Source organism: Hibiscus syriacus, unplaced genomic scaffold (genome assembly GCF_006381635.1).
Source record: "Hibiscus syriacus cultivar Baekdansim isolate YM2019G1 unplaced genomic scaffold, ASM638163v2 tig00000916_pilon, whole genome shotgun sequence".
NCBI lineage: Eukaryota > Viridiplantae > Streptophyta > Magnoliopsida > Malvales > Malvaceae > Hibiscus > Hibiscus syriacus.
Genome location: NW_024061833.1, coordinates 2,367,166 through 2,391,064, shown reverse-complemented (window position 1 = coordinate 2,391,064; position 23,899 = coordinate 2,367,166). Strand labels below are relative to the sequence as shown.

General features: G+C 32.9%; 2 protein-coding genes and 3 pseudogenes across 3 annotated transcripts; 3 read left to right on the top strand and 2 right to left on the bottom strand.

The window, feature by feature from the left end:
- Window positions 1-7,139: 7,139 nt before the first annotated feature.
- LOC120117122 lies at window positions 7,140-8,844 on the bottom strand (annotated as a pseudogene).
- Window positions 8,845-13,527: 4,683 nt separating this feature from the next.
- LOC120118052 (berberine bridge enzyme-like 18) lies at window positions 13,528-15,263 on the top strand. The gene has a single exon (XM_039138201.1). It carries the CDS (start codon window positions 13,528-13,530, stop codon window positions 15,181-15,183), a length of 1,656 nt encoding a protein of 551 aa, XP_038994132.1. The 3' UTR covers window positions 15,184-15,263.
- Window positions 15,264-15,570: 307 nt separating this feature from the next.
- LOC120117111 lies at window positions 15,571-17,261 on the top strand (annotated as a pseudogene).
- Window positions 17,262-18,500: 1,239 nt separating this feature from the next.
- LOC120118025 (ADP-ribosylation factor-related protein 1-like) lies at window positions 18,501-21,375 on the top strand. Of its 2 annotated transcripts, none has more exons than XM_039138178.1 (7): window positions 18,501-18,628; window positions 19,275-19,442; window positions 19,533-19,673; window positions 20,023-20,131; window positions 20,264-20,325; window positions 20,852-20,955; window positions 21,090-21,375. In XM_039138178.1, exons 2-7 carry the CDS (start codon window positions 19,350-19,352, stop codon window positions 21,187-21,189), a joined length of 609 nt encoding a protein of 202 aa, XP_038994109.1. In that variant the 5' UTR covers window positions 18,501-18,628; window positions 19,275-19,349; the 3' UTR covers window positions 21,190-21,375. The 2 variants fall into 2 exon arrangements, with proteins under 2 accessions (XP_038994109.1, XP_038994113.1); XM_039138182.1 differs by having other exon boundaries at window positions 19,269-19,442.
- On the bottom strand, window positions 18,958-22,145 carry LOC120118042 (annotated as a pseudogene).
- Between the last annotated feature and the right edge of the window lie 1,754 nt (window positions 22,146-23,899).

Genomic DNA, 23,899 nt, shown 5'->3' with positions numbered 1-23,899 from the left:
TTGATTTTTGCAAAATAACCTCGGGGAAGACTAGATCTAAGATAGAAAATCTCGAAAACCTCTCCCTTTTCATCGGCTTTTCGAATCAGCAAAAGGAAAAAAATAAAATCTGAACCACATGCAAGCAAGAACCGAATCGAAATAGGTAAAAAAATACCTCTTTTATTGTTCTTTTTTCTTTCTAAAGATTGCAGTCTTTGCTCCGATTTCTCTTGCTTTTCTTTCATATTTTCTCTGTGTATTTCTTGTGTAATCTCTTGCGTTTATCTTAGAACTAGTTACATGTATTTATAGTACTAAGTATCATATTTTTTAGTTCAATTTTCTGAGAGTTTCACTTGTACTGAAATGTGTTTTCTATTTTTTTGACTTGGTTGTGCGCCAGAAAATTTGGAGATGGTGGCCTTGTTGTCATTGGTGTGAGGACTCTCGAAGAGTCCTTGGTTTGACTGGCTCCCTTGCATGTTGGCTGAGCGGCGCCTAAGGAAAGAAATGGTTAGGGTTGGAAAACCCTAATTGATTCTAATAAAAGGTTTGGTCGGTTCGAGTCTTGAACCGGGTCTCAGGTCGGGCTCCAGATCCGGGTCTTACAAAGGTTATGGGTTACTGGGTCTATTGGTATTAGGTCACCCTTTGTAATGGACCTTGGGATTATGTTTGGGCCTTAAACATGTAATAAAATAATATATATATATATATATATATATATATATATATATATGTTCAATATTATAAACATAAATGTAACATCCTAAAAGTCAGATTAGTCACCAAAATAAAAGTTTTTAAAACTTAGTGACACCAAAATGAAAGTTTTTAAAACTTAGTGACCAATCTCGAAAAAGATTAAAAGTTTAGGGACTTGATTGGAGAATTTTGGAATTGGAATTAATAGCAAAGTTTGAAAGTGAAAAGGGTATAATGGTCATTTTATAGGAAAGATTTTTATTTCCCCTTTATAAGGGATTTAATCACATGTAGTTTGGAGGGAAAAAGAAAGAAATGTCTAGAGCTTCTTCTTCTCCTCCTTCATCTTCCCGTAAGCTCCATTTAAAGGTGAGTTGCTTTCAAATTGTTTCCTCTTTGAATTTTTAAGTTGATTTTGATTCTTGAAGAATTAGAAAAGTTTAATGAAGCTTAAGGAAGATTGGAAACTAAAAGATGGATATGTTATGAGAGATTAAGTAAATAGAGTTTTTAAGTAAATTATTGAAAAAGGTGTAAATGGATTTTTAAGTTGAATTTGACTTGTCATAAATTGAAATAAGAAATTCAAAGTGTTAGAAATGAATTTAGAACATGTTGATTTATTGACTTGATTATTGAATTCAAGTATGTATGTGGGATATTGGATATTAGGATGAGTTAAAGTGATCTAAGTTGGTTAGAATAAGTGTAATTGAGCTTAAAGGACTAAAAGGAGGTTATGGTAGAAGAAATAAGTGAGTTTGGTAAGATTTTAGAGTTAAAGAAGTGAATTCTGGGCTATGAGTATCGGTACTACTTCATCAAGTACCGATACTTCGAGAGTAAAAAGAGTGATAACTGGTATAGGGGTATCGATACTGGTTGAACAGTATCGATACTATAAGCTTAAATTTGACAAAGGCATTCATGGGGTATCGATACCAAGAGTACCGATACCATAAGGTCAATATCGGTACCCATTTTTGAAAAAAGTATTTCGAATGCAAAAAGGGTATCGATACCCAAGCTTAGTATCGATACCATAGCTAGGGAAGTATCAGTACCATGCATGGGGGCACCGATACTACTCGAAGTGAAATGTGAATTGGATACTTCATTTAGTTTAGATTATTGATGATTGGTTAAAAATTATTAGAATTATGATATTCATATTGATTATATGCATATTGTAGATATCGATCGAAGACAAGTCCAAGACGGTTCGAAGTTATAAGAGTGCACAAGAGTTATACGTATAGGAATGACTAGTGAGACTCAGGTGAGTGCATAATAGTATTAAATATGATTTGATGGGAAATTAGACTTGTGATAAGTCTGTTTCCTACATGTTGAAATATATGATTGCATGCGTAGAATAATGATTAGGATTGATATTGTGTGAATATGATTTGTATGCATTATATGTCATGTGAACATAAGAGGACAAAACATAAATTATATGATATGAGATAAGTGAAAGTATGCATATATGATATATGTTATGAAATAATATATATATATGGTTACTTGAGATATATGAGAAAAGGTACATGTGACATGTGAATTATATGGAAATGATCTACGTGTAAGTGAACTACGTGACTATGTGATCATATGAAAATGTGATAATAAGCTATGTGAAATAACTATGAGATTATGTGCCTATGTGATATGAATGTGTGAATGTGTGATAATATAAATAATAATGCATATATTATGTGTTATAAGAGATAGGGGTATAATTGGCATGCCAAGAGTCGAAGGTTCTACGTGGTCCTTCGAGACATATATGTAATCCTTTGGAACATATATGCGGTATTTTGGTACACTTATTTGGTCCTTTGGAATATGTATATGGTTCTTAAGGAGTGGTCATTCGGGATAAATTCTATGCGCCCCTAGTGGAAATTATACGAGTTGTGGTGACAGCATATGTGCACAACCTATATGTACTCACATATCTTTAATTCTCACATGTGTACATGGGCTAATAAAAAGAGATGATATAAAGAAACCTTGTATGATACTATGTGCTTTGTTTGTAATATGTGTGGTATGAAGTGTTACCAAAGTTTAAATACAAGATTATATATTTTAAAAGGGATTAATGATAATGATAATGACAATGATGTGATTTGGACAGTGTTGATATATGTGCATGTATATAGTTGTAATATGAATTATTATATGATGTTGGTATTATGTTAATATTTGAAATGTGAAATGTTCATGCATAGTTAAATATCTAGAGTTTTGATTATATGTGTTATATGCCTCACTAAGTCATAGACTTAGCGTGTGAGTGTTTCACATTTAGATTCCAGAAAGCGAGAAGAGAAGCTAAGAAGAGCAAGACAGGTCAGCATCTCCTTTACGAAGTTCAGATCAGAAAAGTAATGATTAATATGTATTTTATTATTTTGAATATAGTTGGCATGTACTAATAAAATTGAGTTGAATATGCTCTGATATGTTTTGTAAAACAATTGATTTTAATTGATGTAAAGTAATCATTTTCTTGAATTGTGAATTTAAATTTTAGCTATTTTATAAAGAAAAACGTTTGAAAAGTCAATGTGACACTTTGGAGGTGTTATAATAAATATAATATATAACGTGTATACCATATGATATGAATCACATAATCTGCATTATAAATGTAATATATAATATCACATAAAGTGGGACGAAATGGTGTCTACAATACAGTTTTCAAAAATAGCAACACAAACCCAAGGCAGATCATACAGTACAGTAACAATCTATCGAGTGACATCTCCAAAGCTACAAGTAAAGAGATTACTAGAATTACCAGGGAATCCAGATGGGTGAAGTGGAGACGACCGCCAAGAGGAAGCTGGATACTCAATTCGGACGGAGCATGCAAAGCGGCCACGGGAATGACGACAGCGGGATCCGTGGATTTTTTACGACCATTGGCAAAACCACAAGTGCGATGGCTGAAATCTGGGGATACGACAAGGAATGCTTCTAGCAAAAATTTTGGGGGCGAGAAAGCTCATCATCGAGGCTGACGCAAAATGGATCACTGACGCGTTGAATAAGAACGAAATCGAAAACAGTCAGATGGAAGCTATCTTTAAGGATTGCGTAGAAATGAAGAAGGAAGGATAAGTTATGGAGATAAGGCATACCTTGAGAGAAGGTAACTGGTGTGCTGACCGTTTGAAAAAGATGAGAGATCGCACTTCCTGGAAGAGCCTCCTGATGAACTGTCCCTCTTTCTCCAGGCTGATTCTCACGGTCTTGAAACCCTAAAATGATAGACTACAATACGTAGTCATTTTGTTCTTATGTACTAAAAAAAAGTGTGACAGATTTTTTATAATAAAAAATAAATTGAAATAATATGCATCATTAACAAATTCATGATCAAAATTGAATAATTTTTTATGTATCAAAATATTAATGAAATACAATTTTATGAGCCGTGATATCATTTAATCCTAAAAAATAAAAATAAAAATAAAAATCCAAATATAATCTTACTAAACAAATTGATTGCACGTCACCCCTAATCCATGGGCGAAGCCACATGGTCACTTGAGATCTCAATTTTTTTTAAAAGTAATTATATTTATGAATTTTATATAAAAATATGTAATCCTAAACCTATTCGAATAAATGCAATTTAAAGAAAACTAATATCCAGTGAACCAAAAGTAGGTTAAAGGCATGATGAATCGAGGAGGGTGGGGATAGATTTCCCCAGCCCCATCTCATGCACCTATATATATACCACCATTAATATTGTGACATGTATATTATTAATTAACTAGTAAACTAACTGAAGTTTATCTTTTATCTTTATTTTCTTTACTTTTCATTTATTTATTTTTTATTTCTTAGTAAAATAAAGTCTGCCGATTTAGTAGTTTAAAAGTTCACTTAATTTATTTTTTTAACTATTTCTTTTATCTATAATCAAATGTGATTTTAATTTTTTTTGAATTATTTATGATAATTCAGTTTGGTTAACTTTAGTTTTTTATGTTGAATTTATATTTTAACTTTTTTTAAATAAAAACGGCTTTAGTTTATTTTTTAGATATTATATGGTGAAGTTTCAAAAAAGATCATAAATATTTTTAAAATACTTAATTTTTTATTAAATGAAAAATAATTAATAATTTTTATATAGCATGTTAAGTTATTTTTATTATTTTAAATATATATTTTTATATATTATCAAAATAAAATTAATTATAAATAAAAATAAAATTTGATTCAATTTGAGTCATTGTGATTTTTAAAAATAAGATAATTTGAATCAAATTTTTATTGCTCAACCCTATAAAATATTTATTGAACCATAAATTATCCAAACACTATAATATTTATTTAAGAACTCTAAACTATTCAAACACTATAATTTAGTCTGATTAATTGTAGTTCTTAACTTTTTTTCATTTTAAAATTTTAAATTATTTTTAAAAAAATAGCTTTAGTTATTGCTTTTTAAAACTTTTGTGATAAACTTTCAACGTTTCTTATAAAATAATTCAAAAAACAATTAATAAATTTTATATAGTATATTTAAATTATTTTTATTTTTGTTGATGAAAACAAATTTGTCTGATCTAGCGTTGGTAGTTCACCCATTTTGAATTAGATTGAGTATCATGGTTGGTAAGCAAACGATTGTTGACCAGTGTATTCTTGTGGAGGAGATATAGGAGTAAAGGAGAAGGCATTCAAGTGCTCCCCTCTTAGTTGTAGTTGTGAGGTATTTATAGTAACTCTAGATGATGGAATAAGACATAAGGTCATTATAGCTATTAGTAGGTCAATAGGATAAGTAGATATAGCCATCAGATCTTAAATTATACTCAATTAGTTCACATCAGATCTTAGATCTTATCCATGCACTATAATTTACTTGAAGATTACAATACTCCCGTGCTAGGAGGACATGAGTTCCTTGGAGACTCCGATAAACGAAGAGGTCTTTCAGAAAGTCTTGTATGGTAGAGAATTGATAGCTTCCAAAGGTGATCTCCGAAGATATACCAGGTTTTTAAAACTAAATGCTTTTTTGGATAGTTTATAGAAGTAAATGCTGTAGCGTTTAGATAGTTTATGATTCAATAATTGTTTTATAGGGTTGGGCAACAAAAATTGATTCAAACCATTGTATTTAGATGACTTTTTATTCATATTTTTAAAAATCACAATAATTCAAATTGAATTAAATTTTTATTTTATTTATTTTATAATTAATTTTATTAAATATATTTAAAATAATAAAAGTAACTTAACATGGTATATAAAAATTATTAATTATTTTTTAATAAAAAATTAATTGTTTTAAAAATATTTATAATCTTTTTGAAACTTTACCGTATAATAACTAAAAAACATAAACTAAAGCTATTTTTATTAAAATAAAATTTTAGAAATCTAAACTTAACATGAAAAAAGAAAAATAAAGTTAATCGAATGAATTATTTAAAATGTTTAAAAATCAGATTTAATTATAAATAAAAGAAATAGTTTAGAAAAAAAAACAAATGAAAACTTTAAAATTACTAAGGGTCAATTAGGTATAACTTTTGAAAAATGCGGTGAAAAAGTATTTTTAAAAGTATTTGTTTAGTATAAAATTTGGAGTGTTTAGGATTACCGTTAAAAAGTGTTTTTAAGCAGGTAAATGATTATTTTAGACATTGCAAATGAATGGACTCTACGTGACATAAGGATAAAAACATAGATATTCTTTCGAACGTAATTTGAAATGAGAAAGCTGGTTTTTCTAAGTTTTGCGATTGGTTTAAAACTGTCGTTTCAAACATAATTTAGAAATGAGAAAATTGACTTTTTTAAGTTCAAAACCACCGTTTCAAACATATTTATCATTTTAACTTTTACCCATTTGATATAATTTTTGCTTTCAAAATTTAATTTTTAGTTAAAAGTGCTTATCCACGGCAATACCAAACTGATCCTAAATCAAAAGAGTTTGTTTTACAAAGAAAATAAAAAACATCAAATGAAAACTTTAGTTTACTAGTTAATTGACAATACACATGTCACAATATTAATGGTGTTAGCATATATAAGATAAGAGATTTTTATTCGTGAATGGAAACAGTTGCCCCCTTAAAAATTTAAAATTAATATAAATTTAATATTCTTTTTATGTATTTTTTTAAAAATTTTATTTTCTATTTTATAAAATTTTATAAATTCGTTTATTTAATATAATAATATCTTACATTCTTTCTTATTAGAGATAGTCGACAAAAAAGGTCAAATCAAGAAAGCAGAGAAGTCCACAACTTCGGCTAGCTTTTTTAACTCCGCTTTTTTAACTTGACAAAATATACTAGTCAAAAATGATAATGAACAAATATGTATGTTATTCTGAATTGCGATTTTCCTCAAATTTAAAATATAATATTATTTTTTATTCAGTATACTAAAATTGGATCTAAATAAAAACCAAGTTGAAACTATAACAATTTATATTTAATTCAGTATGCATGAAACATGTAAAAATTTGTCACTGACTCAGAATTCATCAATAGTGAATTTGGCAAAGAAATTATATCTGATCTTACAAGCTTCCTTGATCATGGAAGAGGAGGGATGCTTTGCTCATGTCTGAAGAAGTTTCCGGGATCAACTTTCGTCTTCACCTGCACCAATCTGTCGAAATTGTTCTTGAAATATTTAACACCCCAAACCTTGGCTTGTTCGTAGCTTCCCTTCTCGATGCTAACATCATTAGCCCCGATGTCGAGATCTCTGTAATTAACATACGCTTCTCGTGGCGATTTCGAAACGAATGGAGTCATGTAATCGTAGATTCTCCTCATCCAATTCATGGACTTCTTGGAGTTTACATTCTCGTCTTCTCCCCAATTTACTACGTATAATACGGTGTAGAGGTTGCCAGCGCGATGGGGAGACGGGGATTCGGTTTGTGGAATCTCATCCATTATCCCTCCGTAAGCCACGAGTACAATAGTCGCCAATCTCGCTTCTTCCTCGTAAAGCTTGGACCACAATCCGTCCAATGCTGATACCGGGATCGGCTGTTTTACGAAGTCGGATTTCGCCTTGAAGAATGATTTCGAAAGAGGTGAGACTTGTGTCCTATTTAGTAGAGTTTCCAATGGTAATCCGGTTCTGAATTGGGCAGCGGAAATACTGTTTTGTGCCCAACTCATTTCCATGCAATGTTCTTTCACTAGTCCGAGTTCAGGGAATTTCTCGGCCATCAACGGAAGAAACTTGTCAGTGGTTCCGAGAAATACGGAGCCGAAGCTTGCTTGGATCGTCATCTTCCCGTCTTCACTCGAATTCACCCTCGATATGGCGAAGCTCGTGTGTACTTCTTTAGGAAGTTTGTGGCCGATTGACTGCCATCGATGGACAATTTTGGTCGCGTTTTGTTCTAACGTTTTGGTGACCGAACAAGAAGTGAGATTAGCAGGACCGGGACTAATTTCAGTTTCCAAGCAAGGACTATCCCGAAGCTACCACCACCACCTCCTCGAATGGCCCAAAACAAATCTTCTCCCATTGATGTCTTATTGAGAATTCTACCTTTAACGTTGATTAAACGAGCGTCGATTACGTTATCGGCGGCAAGACCGTATTTTCGAAATATAGAACCGTAGCCTCCTCCACTCAAATGTCCACCAATGCCTATTGTGAGACCAATACCAGCGGGAAAGGAAAGAGTTCTACTTCTCCGAGCAATTTCGTAGTACAATTCACCAACAGTCGCACCGGATTCAACCCACGCCGTAGCTTTCTGGACGTTCACCTGAACCTATCGAAGATTCACCAAATCGATCACGACAAACGGAACTTTATGAGCTGTAGTGTAAGAAAGACCCTCGAAGTCATGACCACCACTCCGAGTTTTCTGCAACAATAGACTGCTGCTTGGACGTGGGATGCGTGGAGTGTTGTTATAATGGCCAAAGGTGTAGGAGTAGACGGCGTCGTGAACCTGAAATTTTGAGCAGATGAATCCAAAACAGAGGAGTAGGAAGAATCATGGTGTGTAAACCAGGTTTGCAATGGAAGAGTTGTGAGAACGAAGGGAAAGACAATGGATAAATTGCTCAGCCTGCTGAGCTGAAGCACTGATTTTCCATGGAAAGGAGAGGATGAGGAGGTGAACAAACGGGATCATGTTATTGGGAAAGAAGTGAGAAAACTAATTTTGTTTGTGGGTGCATGTAGAAACTGTGTTGCGATTACATTATTTATAAAACAAAGTTTGATGGACTGGGTCATCTGCTGCTACATATGAACGTGGAGATTAACTAAAGTCAAGCCCAGTTGCTGGTTCTCGTCATTTTTCACACACAAATCTTTATTTAAAATAATTTGAAATTAATCAAAAATAATAATAATTTGCAAGATCGTAATCCGGAAAAAATAATATTAAACCGTGCCGTTGAATGTTTGCCTCATTTAAGATGAGACATATAATTTATTGGATAACACTATTGTGTACATAATTATATGTTTACCAATAATTGGGTTATTTTCTAAAATTTTATAAAATATAAAAATATTTTTTCAAAAAAAATAAAAGAAATAACATCATAATTTGACAAATCAAAGGTCAACCTCATAGCCGCCCATTGCTCAACTGCATATTGAACACGACTCCTGTCCATTAAATTACAAATTTTTAATAGTTTAAGGTGGTATATAATTTTTTTAATTAATTTGTAACATACATTGGAGAGATATAGTCAGAATTAAATATTAACAGAGTCTGAGTTTTGTTAACAGTTTTAATTTATATATATAATTTTATTAAAAATATATATTGTAGAGACATAGTCAGAATTAAATCTCAACAGAGTCCGAATTTTTTTAATAATTTTAAGTTATATATATAATTTTATCTTTATTATTTGTTTATTTCAAAAAATATAAATGATAACATCAAATATGTATAGTTCTATATTTATAAGAAATCAAAAACTAAACATTAAATTAAAATAAATAATAAAAAATAATATTTTAAAAAGTACAAAAGACATAAGTATTACATAATCACAATAATATGTGTCACTCCTTCAAATCATTTTTTCCATGCATCTTAAAATAACAACTTTTTTCATTTATTTTAAAATGCTTATTCCATTTACTTGTTTGAAAATTACTTGTTTAATAAAATTATTTGTTCATATAAGCATTTTTTGAATGGGCATTTTTTCGCATACAACCTGAAACCTCATTAATTTGTATGCCCATTCGTATAAGCATTTTTTTGAATAAGCATTTTTTTAATGGTCATTTTTTGTTAGAATTATTTGATCTTATATTTATATGAAAATTATTTGTTTGATTCAAACCAGTTTTAGTTTCAAGTTGTTATTCTTCAATCAAATGATATATAATTATTTTTATTTTTCAAAGTTTTTTTGCTTTTTCTCTTAAAAAGCTCAATAATTGTTGGATTTTTTTCCTATAGTAAGCTGCATTTATATAAAATTAATTCACGAACATAAAAATCAGATTTAGTAATCACTATTCAACTTAACGGTTATTATATTAACTAAAGGAATACTAAAATTAAATATAAGACCAAATAATTCTAATTGAAAAATAATAAATACACTTTTATTTAATTATGTATCTTTAAAAATTGAGTGTCGAACAATGAAGAATCAGATTAAAGCAATATTAGAGGATTTTTATTCTATTAGAGAGTGATTAACTCAAGTTTTTTCTATGAAATATTTTAATATTTAATATATTTATATGTATTTTTGCGGCTCTTACAATTATATTAGTACTAAGGTAAAAAAATATAAAATTGGAGCAGGGTCCGGGCCCCTTAACCCCAAGGGCCCTCCGTTTCTGGTGTGAGAAATACTAAAAGTGTACTTTGAATTGTTGCTCTAGCCCACTTATAACCATTGGGTTTATGAATTAATCTTATACTCTAATATTTACTCTGTTTCTTAAACTTTTTCTTCTTTTGACTTCTACCTTCTTAGTGAGATACTGTTGCTGGCAACAAAACACTGTTCTTCATCTTCATTCATTCATCTTTCTTCTCTAACATCTTCTTTCCTTCTCTATTGTCTTTATTCTTCAACATTTATTGGGACTTTCTTTTTGATAGAAACAAGGCGATCAAGCTACAAACTTCCAAATACAATCTGAAGCCTCTTTTACGCAAGACCGCATCCTATTTTGTCTGGTTAATAAAGAACTAGTCTATTAAACACTATACCCTTCCCACTTCCCAGAGTATTTTTCCTTCACAATGGATATTTGACTGTTAAACATCAAGTTCCATGTTAAAAATAATTACAGCACTTTTCTATGTAGCATACCCTCCTCTGCTTCTATGATCAACAATGACTTCTAGTAGCAAACATAAAAAACCAATATCACCAATCAACAAGAATAGCATATCACTTAACAAGAATTCATGAAGAATCTGTTGAAAGAAAACTACGACGATCTCACCAATCTTAGCTAAACACAGATCGGAAATTGTTGCTTCCTTGATGAAAAATTGTGCAAACAACCAAGACACGAAGACGTGCCTCTCGAATCATTGGAAGCTCCAGTCTATGCAGTCCAGAGTCTCCAAATGGATCAAGATGGAATATATATTCGAGATCATCCTTTGAGAAAGAAATTGATGGGGAAAAAAAAGATTGACTCCAACAACAAAAAATGAAAAAGAACCAGCGAAATATGAACCATCTCTGACTGCGATGTTCAATAATGAGTATGGAAGAGGCAGCAGACATTCCGATGGAACCGAGGGAGAAGAAAAGCATGCAAGAGAGGATCTTCGATAGTAGCAAAAACGTTCGATGAACCCAACAAAAATTGGATACATGCAACAATCGCAGATGAAGAAAGCATCGGCGGAGATGATACTCGGGTCGGAAACCACGACGTCAATCGGAGCGGAAGAAAAAAACGTCTTCATGGTCTTTGACGAATGATACCATGTGTTCGAGGAGGAAGGAATGTGTAGAGCAAGAAATACATGAACGAACAGAGGTATTAGAGGGAGCAAAGATAGTGTAGGGACTATACCAAGTAGCGGTGGCAAGCTCGTTGAAGCGGAGATGAGAAAGGATGGGTGCGAGGAGTGAAGAGAGGACGGCGTGCTCCGCATGATCATGAGGTGGTTGACTGTTGTGAAGAAGGGGGACTGTTGTGGAGCATTGATGGTAGCGGCGGAGGAGGTGAGATCAAAGGTGGCGAAAGTGGAGTGGGAGAGAACGAGGAAGATAACGACCTCGGGTTTATCGCTGAAACCGTATAATGAATTCATAAAATTCATAATGTTTGAATCTAGTGGAAATGAATACAATATCTATAATATCCAAATCTACTATCGCAATTTATCATCTCTAATTCATCAAATTTGTTAACGTATTAGTTTTCCAAATAAAGCCATATAAATCTTGTGTATTTAAGATTTCAAATTTCATAATAATAAATTTCTGTATTATAAATTAAAACAACCCGAATTTTGATTATTCTAATTACTATGTAGTGGATAGAAACAAAAGTAAATTTCAACATTGAACATTTATTATTCAAATTTACTGTAATTTTCTGGATAAGAGGGTGAATATTCCTTATCCGAATTTGGTTTATTCTTTTACCCTTTCTATTTTTAAGTATAAATTTTTTAAAATATCTGATAGCTAACTTAATTAGTCTAAATTTAAACAATAACATGTAAATTTTATATAAATAATAAATAACTTTTCGGATTCAAGTCCGAAATTTGCACTCAAACTTACACATAAATGATTGTTTTTTTTCATCCTAATATATTATAGGGTAAACAACACTAAGTTTTAAGTGGTGTTTCATTTAAATTATTAAATTTTTAATTGTTTTAATTATAACACTAAATTTTAGTTTTGACTTCAAGTATATCATTAGATCATTAAATTTTAATGACATTATGATATGATCAAAGCCTTTTTTGTTATTGTGATGATATGGATAAACCAATACACTATTAGAGTTTAGTTGTTCATTTTTTTTAGAATAATGTTTCTCACTACTTAAATTTTGTAACAAACACAACAAACTACTTAAATCTAAGAAAACCTTTAAAGTTTTAAAAATGATTAATTTTTTTGGTTCAATTTCACTTATTTTGAGTGAATTTCGTAAAAAATCAATCTTAGGAGAATAAAGTGGAATGAAATGTGAATGTTTTTGTATTGATATTGTCACGAAAGATGATCAACAATGGGCGACAATTGACTACCAACGATAGCATGAAAAGTGCAGTGTAAAAAAGTGAATTATTTAAAAGTGATATGCTTTGATTGAATTATTTAAAGGACAAATAATTTGTTTAATTTTTTATTATTAATAAACCTTTAACCGTTAATTGGATCAAAATTTATTTGAAAATTATTAACCAATCCGAATAAATTTCGGTTAATTCAGTCAAATTTTGAATTAACCTTTGACCCAATCATGTATTGACACATGTCACATTCTAATTAGATAGTTAAATTTATTTAATTAAATTAAAATAATGACTAAATTGATAGATTATGTAAATATTATGGACCAAATATATAATTATGTCAATTTTATTAACGGGTATGTCACCACCTCTTTTAAAAATTAACAACCGATAATTTGATTAAATCAATTAAATAATTAGATGATCTAATTAATTCAATTAAAAATTCGGTAATCAAATTAATTTTTAACTATAATTTAGTCGTTAGTTTACTCTTAGTTTAATACCAGCCTAGCATTATATCACCACCGACAAGGAAATCTATTCAAAACCCATCATTTGAGTTCTTAAATATTCTAGAAATAAAAAACACAATGGATCAGAAGGAGTGGTTTCCATTTCTTCTAGCTTTTCTCATATCCTTGCCATGGAAAATTACTACTTCAGCTCTGCCTTCCGAGAAATTTCTTCATTGCCTTTCCCTTCGTTCTCAGAACTCTTCTTCCATTGCAGAACTCGTTTTCACGCAACAAAATTCTACATATTCCTTCGTTTTGAAGTCAACCGCTAAAAATTCCAGGTTCACAACACCTTCTACTCCTACACCTCTGGCCATTATAACACCTATGCAAGTATCCCACGTCCAAGCAACAGTCTCTTGTTGCAGAAAACTCGGACTGCAACTCAGATTTCGAAGCGGGGGTCATGATTTTGAGGGTCTTTCTTATACTACAGCTTATAAAGTTCCATTTGTCGTGATCGATTTGGTGAATCTTCGATCGGTTCAGGTGAACGTCGAGAAAGCTACGGCGTGGGTTGAATCCGGTGCGACCATCGGTGAGTTGTACTATGAAATTGCTCGGAGAAGTAGAACTCTTGCCTTTCCGGCTGGCGTCGGCCACACCGTCGGTCTTGGTGGACATTTAAGTGGAGGAGGCGAGGGTCTTTTGCTTCGAAAATTCGGTCTCGCCGCGGATAACGTAATCGACGCTCGTTTAGTCGATGTTGACGGGAGGAATCTCGATAGAAAATCGATGGGAGAAGAATTGTTTTGGGCCATTCGAGGAGGTGGAGGTGGTAGCTTTGGAATAGTTCTTGCTTGGGAACTGAAATTAGTCTCGGTTCCTGCTAATCTCACCTCTTGTTCAGTCACCAAAACGTTAGAACAAAACGCAACCAAACTCGTTCATCAATGGCTGTCAATCGGGCACAAACTTCCCAAAGAAGTACACATGAACGTTAGAATTTCAAGGATCAGAACAAGTGAAGATGAGAAGAAGATGACAATTCAAGCAAGTTTTGGTTCCGTGTTTCTTGGAAAAATTGATGAGTTTGTTCCACTGATGGAAAACAAATTCCCAGAACTTGACCTAACGAAAGAAGATTGTTTGGAATCGAGTTGGGCTGAATCTATTCTATACTCAAACGGGTTCCCGGTCGGAATACCATTAGAAACCTTACTCGATCGGAATCGAATTCCGGCCACGTTCTTCAAGGCGAAATCCGACTCCGTAAAACAATCCATCCCTGCAACAGCATTTGAAGGATTGTGGCCAAAGTTCTTCGAGGAAGAAGCAAAAACCGCAAGTATGACACTTACGGCTTATGGAGGGAAAATGGATGAGATTCCCGAGACTGAAACTCCAAATCCACACAGGGCTGGTAATCTCTACAACATCATATACGTGGTGACATGGGAACAAAAGGAAAATAAAAATCCAAAAAAGTTCATGAGTTGGATGAGGCGAGTTCACAGTTTCATGACTCCATTCGTCTCGAAATCTCCACGAGAAGCGTATGTTAATTACAGAGATCTTGAGATCGGAGCTAATGAAATCGACAACGACGAGGACAGCTACGAACAAGCCAAGATCTGGGGTGTTAAATATTTCAAGAACAATTTCGACAGATTAGTGCATGTAAAGACCATTGTTGATCCTGGAAACTTCTTTAGGCATGAACAAAGCATCCCTCCGCTCTCACGTCTGTTGAAGAAGAGAGTAAACCGGAGCAGCCTTGATAAGAATTGAAGCTTGTAAGATCAGATACATATTTCTTTGCAAGTTTTCATATTATTAAATTTCCAAATGGTTAGACAATTATTTGCATTATTGATGGTCTAGTCTAATTGTTTTTATTTGTATCTTAATCATAATTTTCTCCTTTATTCTTTGTTTAAATTTAATACGAATTTAAATAACGAGTATACAAGGTAACACGGCGTTCATTTGTATTATTAGAAGACTCGCACATCTTAATGATTCATCCTTTTACACAACTTGCTTTATTTTACTTGGAAAAAGAATTTGGATTAATTAAGAAGAGACTCGTTTATAATTAGTTTAATACCGAGCAGCTGTTGCACACCAGCCTAGCATTAGATCACCAACGACAGGGAAAGCTATTCAAAACCCAGAAATTTTTGTTCTTAAATAGTCTAAAGCAACTGTTAAAACACAATGGATCAGAACGAGTTGGTGTTTCCATTTCTTCTTCTTTCTTTCCTATCCCTGCCATGGAAGATCACTACTTCAGCTCTGCCTTCCGAGGAATTTCTTCGTTGCCTTTCCATTCGTTCTCAGAACTCTTCCATTGCAAACCTCGTTTACACACACCATAATTCTTCCTACTCCTCTGTTTTGAATTCGTCTGCTCAAAATTTCAGGTTCACAACACCTTCAACTCCTAGACCCCTGGCAATTGTAACACCACAGCACGCATCCCACATCGAAGCAACAGTCTATTGCTGCAGAAAACTCGGACTGCAACTCAGAACTCGAAGTGGGGGTCATGACTTTGAGGGTCTTTCTTATTCTACAGCTTGTGAAGTTCCGTTTGTGGTGATCGATTTGGTGAATCTTCGATCGGTTCAGGTTAACGTCGAGAAAGCTACGGCTTGGGTTGAATACGGTGCGACTATTGGTGAATTGTACTACGAAATTGCTTGGAGGAGTAGAACTCTTGCCTTTTCGGCTGGTACAGGCCACACCGTTGGTGTTGGTGGACAATTAAGTGGAGGATGGCTTGGCTTGTTGTTCCGAAAATATGGTCTTGCAGTCGATAATGTAATCGATGCTTGTTTAATCGATGTTAAAGGGAGAATTCTCGACAGAAAATCGATGGGAGAAGATTTGTTTTGGGCAATTCGAGGAGGTGGTGGAGGTAGCTTCGGCATAGTCCTCGCTTGGAAACTGAAACTAGTCCCTGTTCCAGCAAATGTTACCGTCTTCACAGTCACCAAAACGCTAGACCAAAACGCGACCAAACTTGTTCATCAATGGCAATACATCGCGCACAAATTTCCCGACGAAATACACTCGAGCATCGGCATATGGAGGGTGAAATCAAGCGAAGACGAGAAAACGATGATTCAAGCAAGTTTCAGATCCGTATTTCTTGGCAGCACTGATGAGCTTGTTTCATTGATGGAAGAGAATTTCCCAGAGCTTGGAATCGTGAAAGAAGATTGCTTCGAGATGAGTTGGGCTGAATCAAACCTGTACTCAACCCAGTTTCCCATCGGTGTACCACTGGAAACTTTACTCGACAGGAACCGCAAATCAATTCTTTCCAAGCTGTTCTTCAAAGCGAATACGTAAAACAACCCATTCCCGAACCAGCGTTCGAAGGATTGTGGACAAAGTTTCACGAGGAAGAAGCGAAATCTGCAATTATGGTGCTCGTGGCTTATGGAGGGAAAATGGAAGAGGTTCTTGAGACTGAAACACCATTCCCTCACAGAACTGGAAATCTCTACAGCATCATGTACGTATTGAATTGGGGAGAAGATGAAAATCTAAACTCTGAAAAGTTTATGACATGGATGAGGGAAGTCTACGATTACATGGCTCCATACGTTTCCTAATCTCCACGGGAAGTATATGTTAATTTCAAAGATCTTGAGATTGGGGTTAACAAAGGAAGCTATGCAGAAGCCAGAATCTGGGGTGTTAAATATTTCGGAAACAATTTCGACAGATTGGTACATGTAAAGACGAAGGTTGATCCTGAGAATTTCTTTAGGCATGAACAAAGCATCCCTCCTCTTTCACATTTGCTGAACAAAGGAGCAAGCTGGAATAGCCTTGATTATCGTGAAAGCTTGTAAGATTAAATGTAAAGGGTAAATTACAGCCCGGGTCACTTAATTATTAGTTTGGTTACAAATATATCTTTGTTTTTTTTAAATTATAATTTAATCAATTAATTAAAATATTATTATAAACTCGCCATCTTGTTATTAAAATAGAAATAAATGTCTAATACGATTTATATAATAATATTTTCAATATTCAAAATTTATATATTTTATGATTTTAATTTTACTTTGAGATGATTCAGTAAATTAACTATTTATATTTAATTTTTTATCAATTTAATTCTTTCTACAATACTGTCAAATTAAGCAAGTTCATCAGATAAAAAAAAATCAGATATTTACATTCTATAGTAAAGAAACAATAAATTATTGTTAAACTATTATTATGAGGGAAGAAAAAGTAATTTAGTAGAAGAGCAAAGACTGAATTGATAAAAAAAATTAAATATACAAAATTAATTTATTGAATTGTTTCAAATTGATTGAATATATAAAGTTTAGAGATTAAAATTATTAAGATATGTTAATATTTTATCTAATAATTAACATGGAGTGATATGCCTATCATAATATTTTAATGAAACGAATAATATTTTTTGGGGTAAAGTACACAAATGGTCCTCTGACTATAGGATATTATTTTGTTGAGTCCCCAATTATTAAAAGTTATAAAATGGTCCATCGACTATATAGAGTTGATTTGTTGAGTCTCTCAACTATTATTATTTTAAAATAAGTCATTCGAGTATCAATAGTTACAAAATGGTCACCGACTATTCATTATGTTCCAAACTTGTCATTTTCGTTAAAAATTGACGAAAGTTTGAGTTATACATTAACCTACTGACCGAGATATGATATAATTTGATCTCAAAATCTCAAACGACTATTATATCTCAGTCAGCATATTAATGTCCAACTCAAATAACCGTTAATATTTTAACAGAAAAAAATAAGTTTGGAACATAATGAATAGTCAGATAGTCATTTTGTAACTTTTAATAGTCGAGTGACTCAACAAAATAATTCTCTATAGTTAAGGGATCATTTTGTAACTTTTAATAATCAATGAAATTAATAAAATAATATACTATAGTCGGAGACCTTTTGTATACTTTACCCTATTTTTATTGTGAACATTTAAATATTTGTAATCAAATTAATAATTAAGTGACCTGAGTGTATTTTACTCGTTAATATAAAAGGTAAGTCACCGAGGGAACCAAAAAAGAAAAGGAAATGGCAAAAGAATTACAGAGGAGGATTTCGTAGGAAATTAAAAGCAGCAGCCGCTCTTAATTTATTTATTCAATTGTTTTACAGGACTCAACGGCAGGAGTAAGCAGAATTCTGCAATTAAATTCCATTGAAAATAGGTATTTCTTCTCATGTTTCTTTCCAAATTATAATTATTTGTTTGTGTCTTTTGTTTAGATCTGGTAGTACTTGCCATGGATTTTGATTTATTTATATACTTCTAAGCTTGCGAAGCTGTTAGGCTGGATTCATATTTGTTCCCCTTTTTGTTCTTTGGGATGAGATCTCAGACTTATCTTTCCACTGCCCTATTGGATCTAGTTCTTTCATCGTTGTTGTCAATTTTGATTTACTTAAAGATTGAAATTCAAGATCTGAAGCGATCGGTTTGTGTTTTATGGCGAATTTTATTTTTAATTTGAGTAGATTTGGCTCGTTAATTGATTTGGGTAGGAAACACGGAATGTTGAATGCTTGCTTCTTGAGATTTTTTATTGAATAGTAGGAAAAAGCTGAAAAAGAAGCGATTTTTGTTTTGTTATACATAATTTGTTGAATAACAAGCTTCTGAAATGATTCTTCTGGCCATTTCTAACTTGTATAGATTAGAAGAGTTGTTGCAGACATAATTTTACCAATGTAAACTTGAACTTGAAACACTGTTTAGAGGACTTGACCTTGCTGAGTTATTTGTATTTGACTCACTAGGTTCATCCTTTGGCTAATTCCCATCTAATGATGAGTTGTTCCTATTTTCAGGAATCCGGTGTTGGGACTGTAAATTATTTGGTGGTTAAGAACGGAGGGAACAAGTGATTTATTAGATCAAACAAGGCAGATATGTTCTCGCTCTTTTATGGACTTTGGAAGTACCTATTTAGTAAGACGGAGTTTCATGTACTCATTCTTGGAATCGATAAGGCTGGAAAAACGGTGATTACTCTAAACTTCATTTGTTGGGTTTTATTTATATTGAAAATTTTGCTAAAAGATTGCTGATCCTTCTTGTTGTTTCTGAATTAGACTTTGTTGGAGAAATTGAAATCCTTATACTCAAACTTGGAAGGCCTACCACCTGATCGAATTGTTCCAACTGTAGGGCTTAATATCGGTCGCGTTGAAGTTTTAAACACAAAACTTGTATTCTGGGACCTTGGAGGCCAGGTAAGTGGAATACATAAATATATATAACAACGCAAGAGAATGTTCCTTAATTATTTACTATGTTGATGAATGCACAGATAACTGATGCTTTTTGAATGCTACTTCTGAGTTTTTCCAATCAAAATCTTTTGGTCTATTAACTCACTTTTCTGCAATGAATATAATAGAACTTCTTAGTACTTTGCTCAACTTTAATTGAAATGTATGCATGGGAGGTAGACTGGCAATATGCAAGTACAGTGTAATGCCAAAGCTTGACAATTTTTTTTTATATTTATGTCATGCACGATAAAATGTCCAACGCAAGCTCTGTATGTGACAAATTTGTTCTCTTTCCTATCTTTTGCAGCCAGGCCTTCGCTCAATTTGGGAGAAATACTATGAAGAGGCACATGCTGTGGTATTCGTAATTGATGCTGCTTGTCCTTCACGTTTCGAAGATTCAAAATCTGCACTTGGTTAGTAATTTCAAATTGTTTAATGATATGGGATTTATGCTGGTATAGGGTATTTGACTACAGTTTTATAACTTGTGAAGTTTCATGATTTCTTATATGATAGTTTACTCGGATCTTTTACTTTTTGTATAGAGAAAGTTCTTAGACACGAGGATCTGCAGGGAGCCCCTCTCTTGATATTAGCAAACAAGCAGGTATCTCTAGTCCTTTCCTATATCCCCAAAAGCGTAATTATTTGTATTAAAAGTTGGCAATGGAAAATTTTCTCTCTTTTTTAAGGCTCTTATAGAAATTCTTCTCCAATATCATCTCCCTCTCTTTACACTATTCTAATCGTGTCTGCATTTAATTCTGTATGTGGCATTTTGGACTCTGAAGCATTGGGTTTCATGTCCACCATAAGACGTGCATGGTTGAGTGGAAAAATAGAAGAATGGATAGAGGAGGTTGAAGCAGTGAAAAGAAAATCAATTGAGCATGCTGAGTAAGAAATAGAAGTAAGAGAAAAAAAAAATAGAAGATCATTATTCTCACTCTTATGTACAAATACAAATCATTCTAAATTAGAACAATGAGAGGAGAGAAACTGAGAGAGACGTAACATAAGAGCATATTTACAAAGATTATTCATCATTTTTAAAATTTTATCTTAATTTACAAAGTGGGCAAGATTTTCTTCCGACTCATTTGAATTCTTTCAACATTTGTGCTTTGATGCAGGATCTCTCTGAAGCTGTAACAGCTGAAGAACTAGCGCGATATCTTGATCTTAAAAAATTGGATGAAAGGGTTTACATGTTTGAGGCTGTTTCTGCATTTGATGGGTAAGTTTGTTTATTCATAAAAGCCTTATCTCCAAGTTTTGAACTCCATTTGCCTGCCTGGATGCAGCAGAAATCTTTCAATTCACTTAAATTTGCAGAAGATATAAACATTCATTTTTGTTTTATAACTGCAGGACGGGAATTAAACAAGGCGCGGAGTGGTTAGTGGAGGTAATGGAGAGAAGCAAGAGAACTGAAATGTTGAGAAATCGTGCAGGTGTGGCCGGTCCTTGAGTTTTAGAGGGGTGAAAAGATACCAGGTTAAAGTTGGTTTTACCCTCGTGTATCTTTCTGTCAAATAAATTCTGGGTTAACGTTACATTTTATCGTGATTAAAAGTTCATCGCCAGTTTTTACCAACTATTAGTTGATTTAATAGGACAGGGTTTTAAATTTTTTAAGCGAAGTTAGAAATTTAAATTCCGACATTATGAATGAAATGATGTGAATTAGAATGATAAACCCTAACAGGCTTATGCAATTAGGAATGAGCATTTGATCGAGTCTGAGTCGAGTTAAATTTTTTTGAATTGCTCGAGCTGACGAGTTTTATTTTATAACTCAAACTTTATTTAAATTTTTTTAGTCGAGTTAAATTTTTCAAGTTTATGTTTAAATTTAATCGTAAATATTTATAATATCAAGATACTATTTGATTGGAAAAAGTTTTTCAAGTTTATGTTGAAATTTTGAGAAATCAAAGTTGAAAAAGCTTTACCAGAAATGAGGGCCTTAGGCCTAGTCTTGAACAAAATCTTGAGGCGAATAACCCCAACAACATCGAGCTCCACACTTGATGAAGAAGCACCATCATGGTCGTCGCCGCTGTCACTTCGATCAACGCCCATGCACTTGGTTTTCTTCAACACTAACATGGGCTTCTTCAGCGCCAACATGGGCTTCTTCAGCACCCCATTCGACCCGTTAGTTCATGGTACCCAATCGTAAAAGTGTAGTTCTCCTGATTTTTTTAAAAACAGGAGGAGTTCATAGTAAGTATTGATACTGTAAATAATCCAGAGCGAAAACAGCAAAACAAAAAGAACCTGGGAAGAAGGGCGACAGAGCTGTCCGATTCGTAGATCTTGAAGAGAATCTTGGAAAGAAGGTTGCGATTCAACCACGTCTTGTAATTCGATTATTGCCCATTCTGGGCATTTCTCTGCTCCACACTTCACCTGAATCTGCATTTAATAGAAGATATTAATAAATCGGTTGAGTTTTCTCTCCGTAAGAGAAAGATGGAGATAATCTACTTTGGACGAGATTCAATTTATTATGCGGGGGAATTGGCGGCAAGTAGCAACCTAAATTGGCGCGGGATGTGTTTAAAGCCTAAAAAACCTTCCAGGTCCTCTTAATTTCAAGATTAGGCAAATTGGTCCTCTCGATAATATAGCACAAATTTAATTCCCGTTGATTTCAAAAATAAATAATTTTATATAATTTTGATTGATAACAGTTTAACAATCAATATTTAGACATGTTTATTTATACTAATTTTAAAAATATAACACATAATTAATTTATGGGTAAAGTATAGTAATGGTCATTGAACTTTTCTGAAGCTTGCATTTAGGTCCCCAACTTTTAAAACTTACAATACAGTCCTCTAACATTTAGTCCGTTTGCAATATGGTCCCCAACGTAACCGGCCATTTGCAATATGGTCCTCCAACTTTTAAAACTTGCAACACAATCCTCAATTTCATTCTAAACCCCAAATTCCAGAATAATTCAATTACATTTTAAACCTCAAATTTTAAAATACTTCAATTTAGGGTTTAGAATGTAATTAAAATATTTTGGAATTTGGGGTTTAGAATGTAATTGAAGTGTTTTGGAATTTTGAACATGAATTTTCTATTTGATAGTGTTTACTTCAATATAAATTTGAGGTTTGTTGCATGCACATCCAATGGTTATCGCACTATGAACATGAAAAGTGCACCTATCACGTTTATTGCATAAACCGTTGAAGTAAAAGTAACAAGACCAATTTGTCTTGTTCGTAGCTGCCGCATTTTGGTATGACAATCTAATAGGTTTGGATGGAACTTGAGCATGCACATCCAACGGCTGTGAAAATAGTAAAGAGCTTTAGTTCATATGACTACAACATACAACCAACCAATAACTAAAATAAACTAAGAATATCAATTAATAACTCATTCAAAAGGAGCACTTAATAAATAAAGGGAAACAGGTTCGGTCATAGTCACTCCAAAAGCTAAGGCGTCAAATGGGTTGTTTAAGATAGACATTAGATACCAAATACAACATTACCAGTTGCAAATGCATTAATGGCCTGCCCTTTTAACATATAATTGCTTCTAATGCTCCATGTTTAATGTTCCTCAATAGCCAAACATAATGAGAATCTAAAGCAAATAGCGGAACTAAAATCATAAGACCCCATAATTCTTGTAAATTCATGGCATGTCAGCAAAAAAAAAGACATTGTAAAACATAGAAGACACTGCAACAAACATATATATGCCATAAATGAAGGTGTAAATGTGCAATGATCGGGCAACATATCAAGTAGCTGCTCCAAATATGCTACTCTGTAATGAAGCCTTACGAGCTACGTGCATGCATAATTGTCTTCTAAAGCTATAATTCATTACAGATTCAACTGTAAAATTTCTAAAACATGTAAAAAATCCAATTCGTTCACGATATATCAGTCCCATAATTAATATGAACTTATTAAAAAGAATAAGAGCTCACAGGACGCCAAAAACCACAGGTCGGATCAATACAATTCCCAATAAACTAGTACCAGTAGTCTCCCGGATTGAGCCTGGCGATTTCACTATGTCGATACTCACAACCAATTCCCTGATTTAAAGAAAAACCAAACAAGAAGATCAATAAAATTTAGCCTAGGACCCTCTTTCACTTATATTCTGATAGACTAAATATCTTTCATAAGGAGTAC

Excerpts from the sequence above, each read along its gene's own strand:
- LOC120118052 (XM_039138201.1), top strand. The coding sequence starts at position 13,528 with ATGGATCAGAAGGAGTGGTTTCCATTTCTTCTAGCTTTTCTCATATCC.
- LOC120118025 (XM_039138178.1), top strand. The coding sequence starts at position 19,350 with ATGTTCTCGCTCTTTTATGGACTTTGGAAGTACCTATTTAGTAAGACG. Across the intron at positions 19,443-19,532 it reads TCGATAAGGCTGGAAAAACG|ACTTTGTTGGAGAAATTGAA; the intron begins GTGATTACTCTA and ends TTTCTGAATTAG. Across the intron at positions 20,956-21,089 it reads GCTGTTTCTGCATTTGATGG|GACGGGAATTAAACAAGGCG; the intron begins GTAAGTTTGTTT and ends TTATAACTGCAG.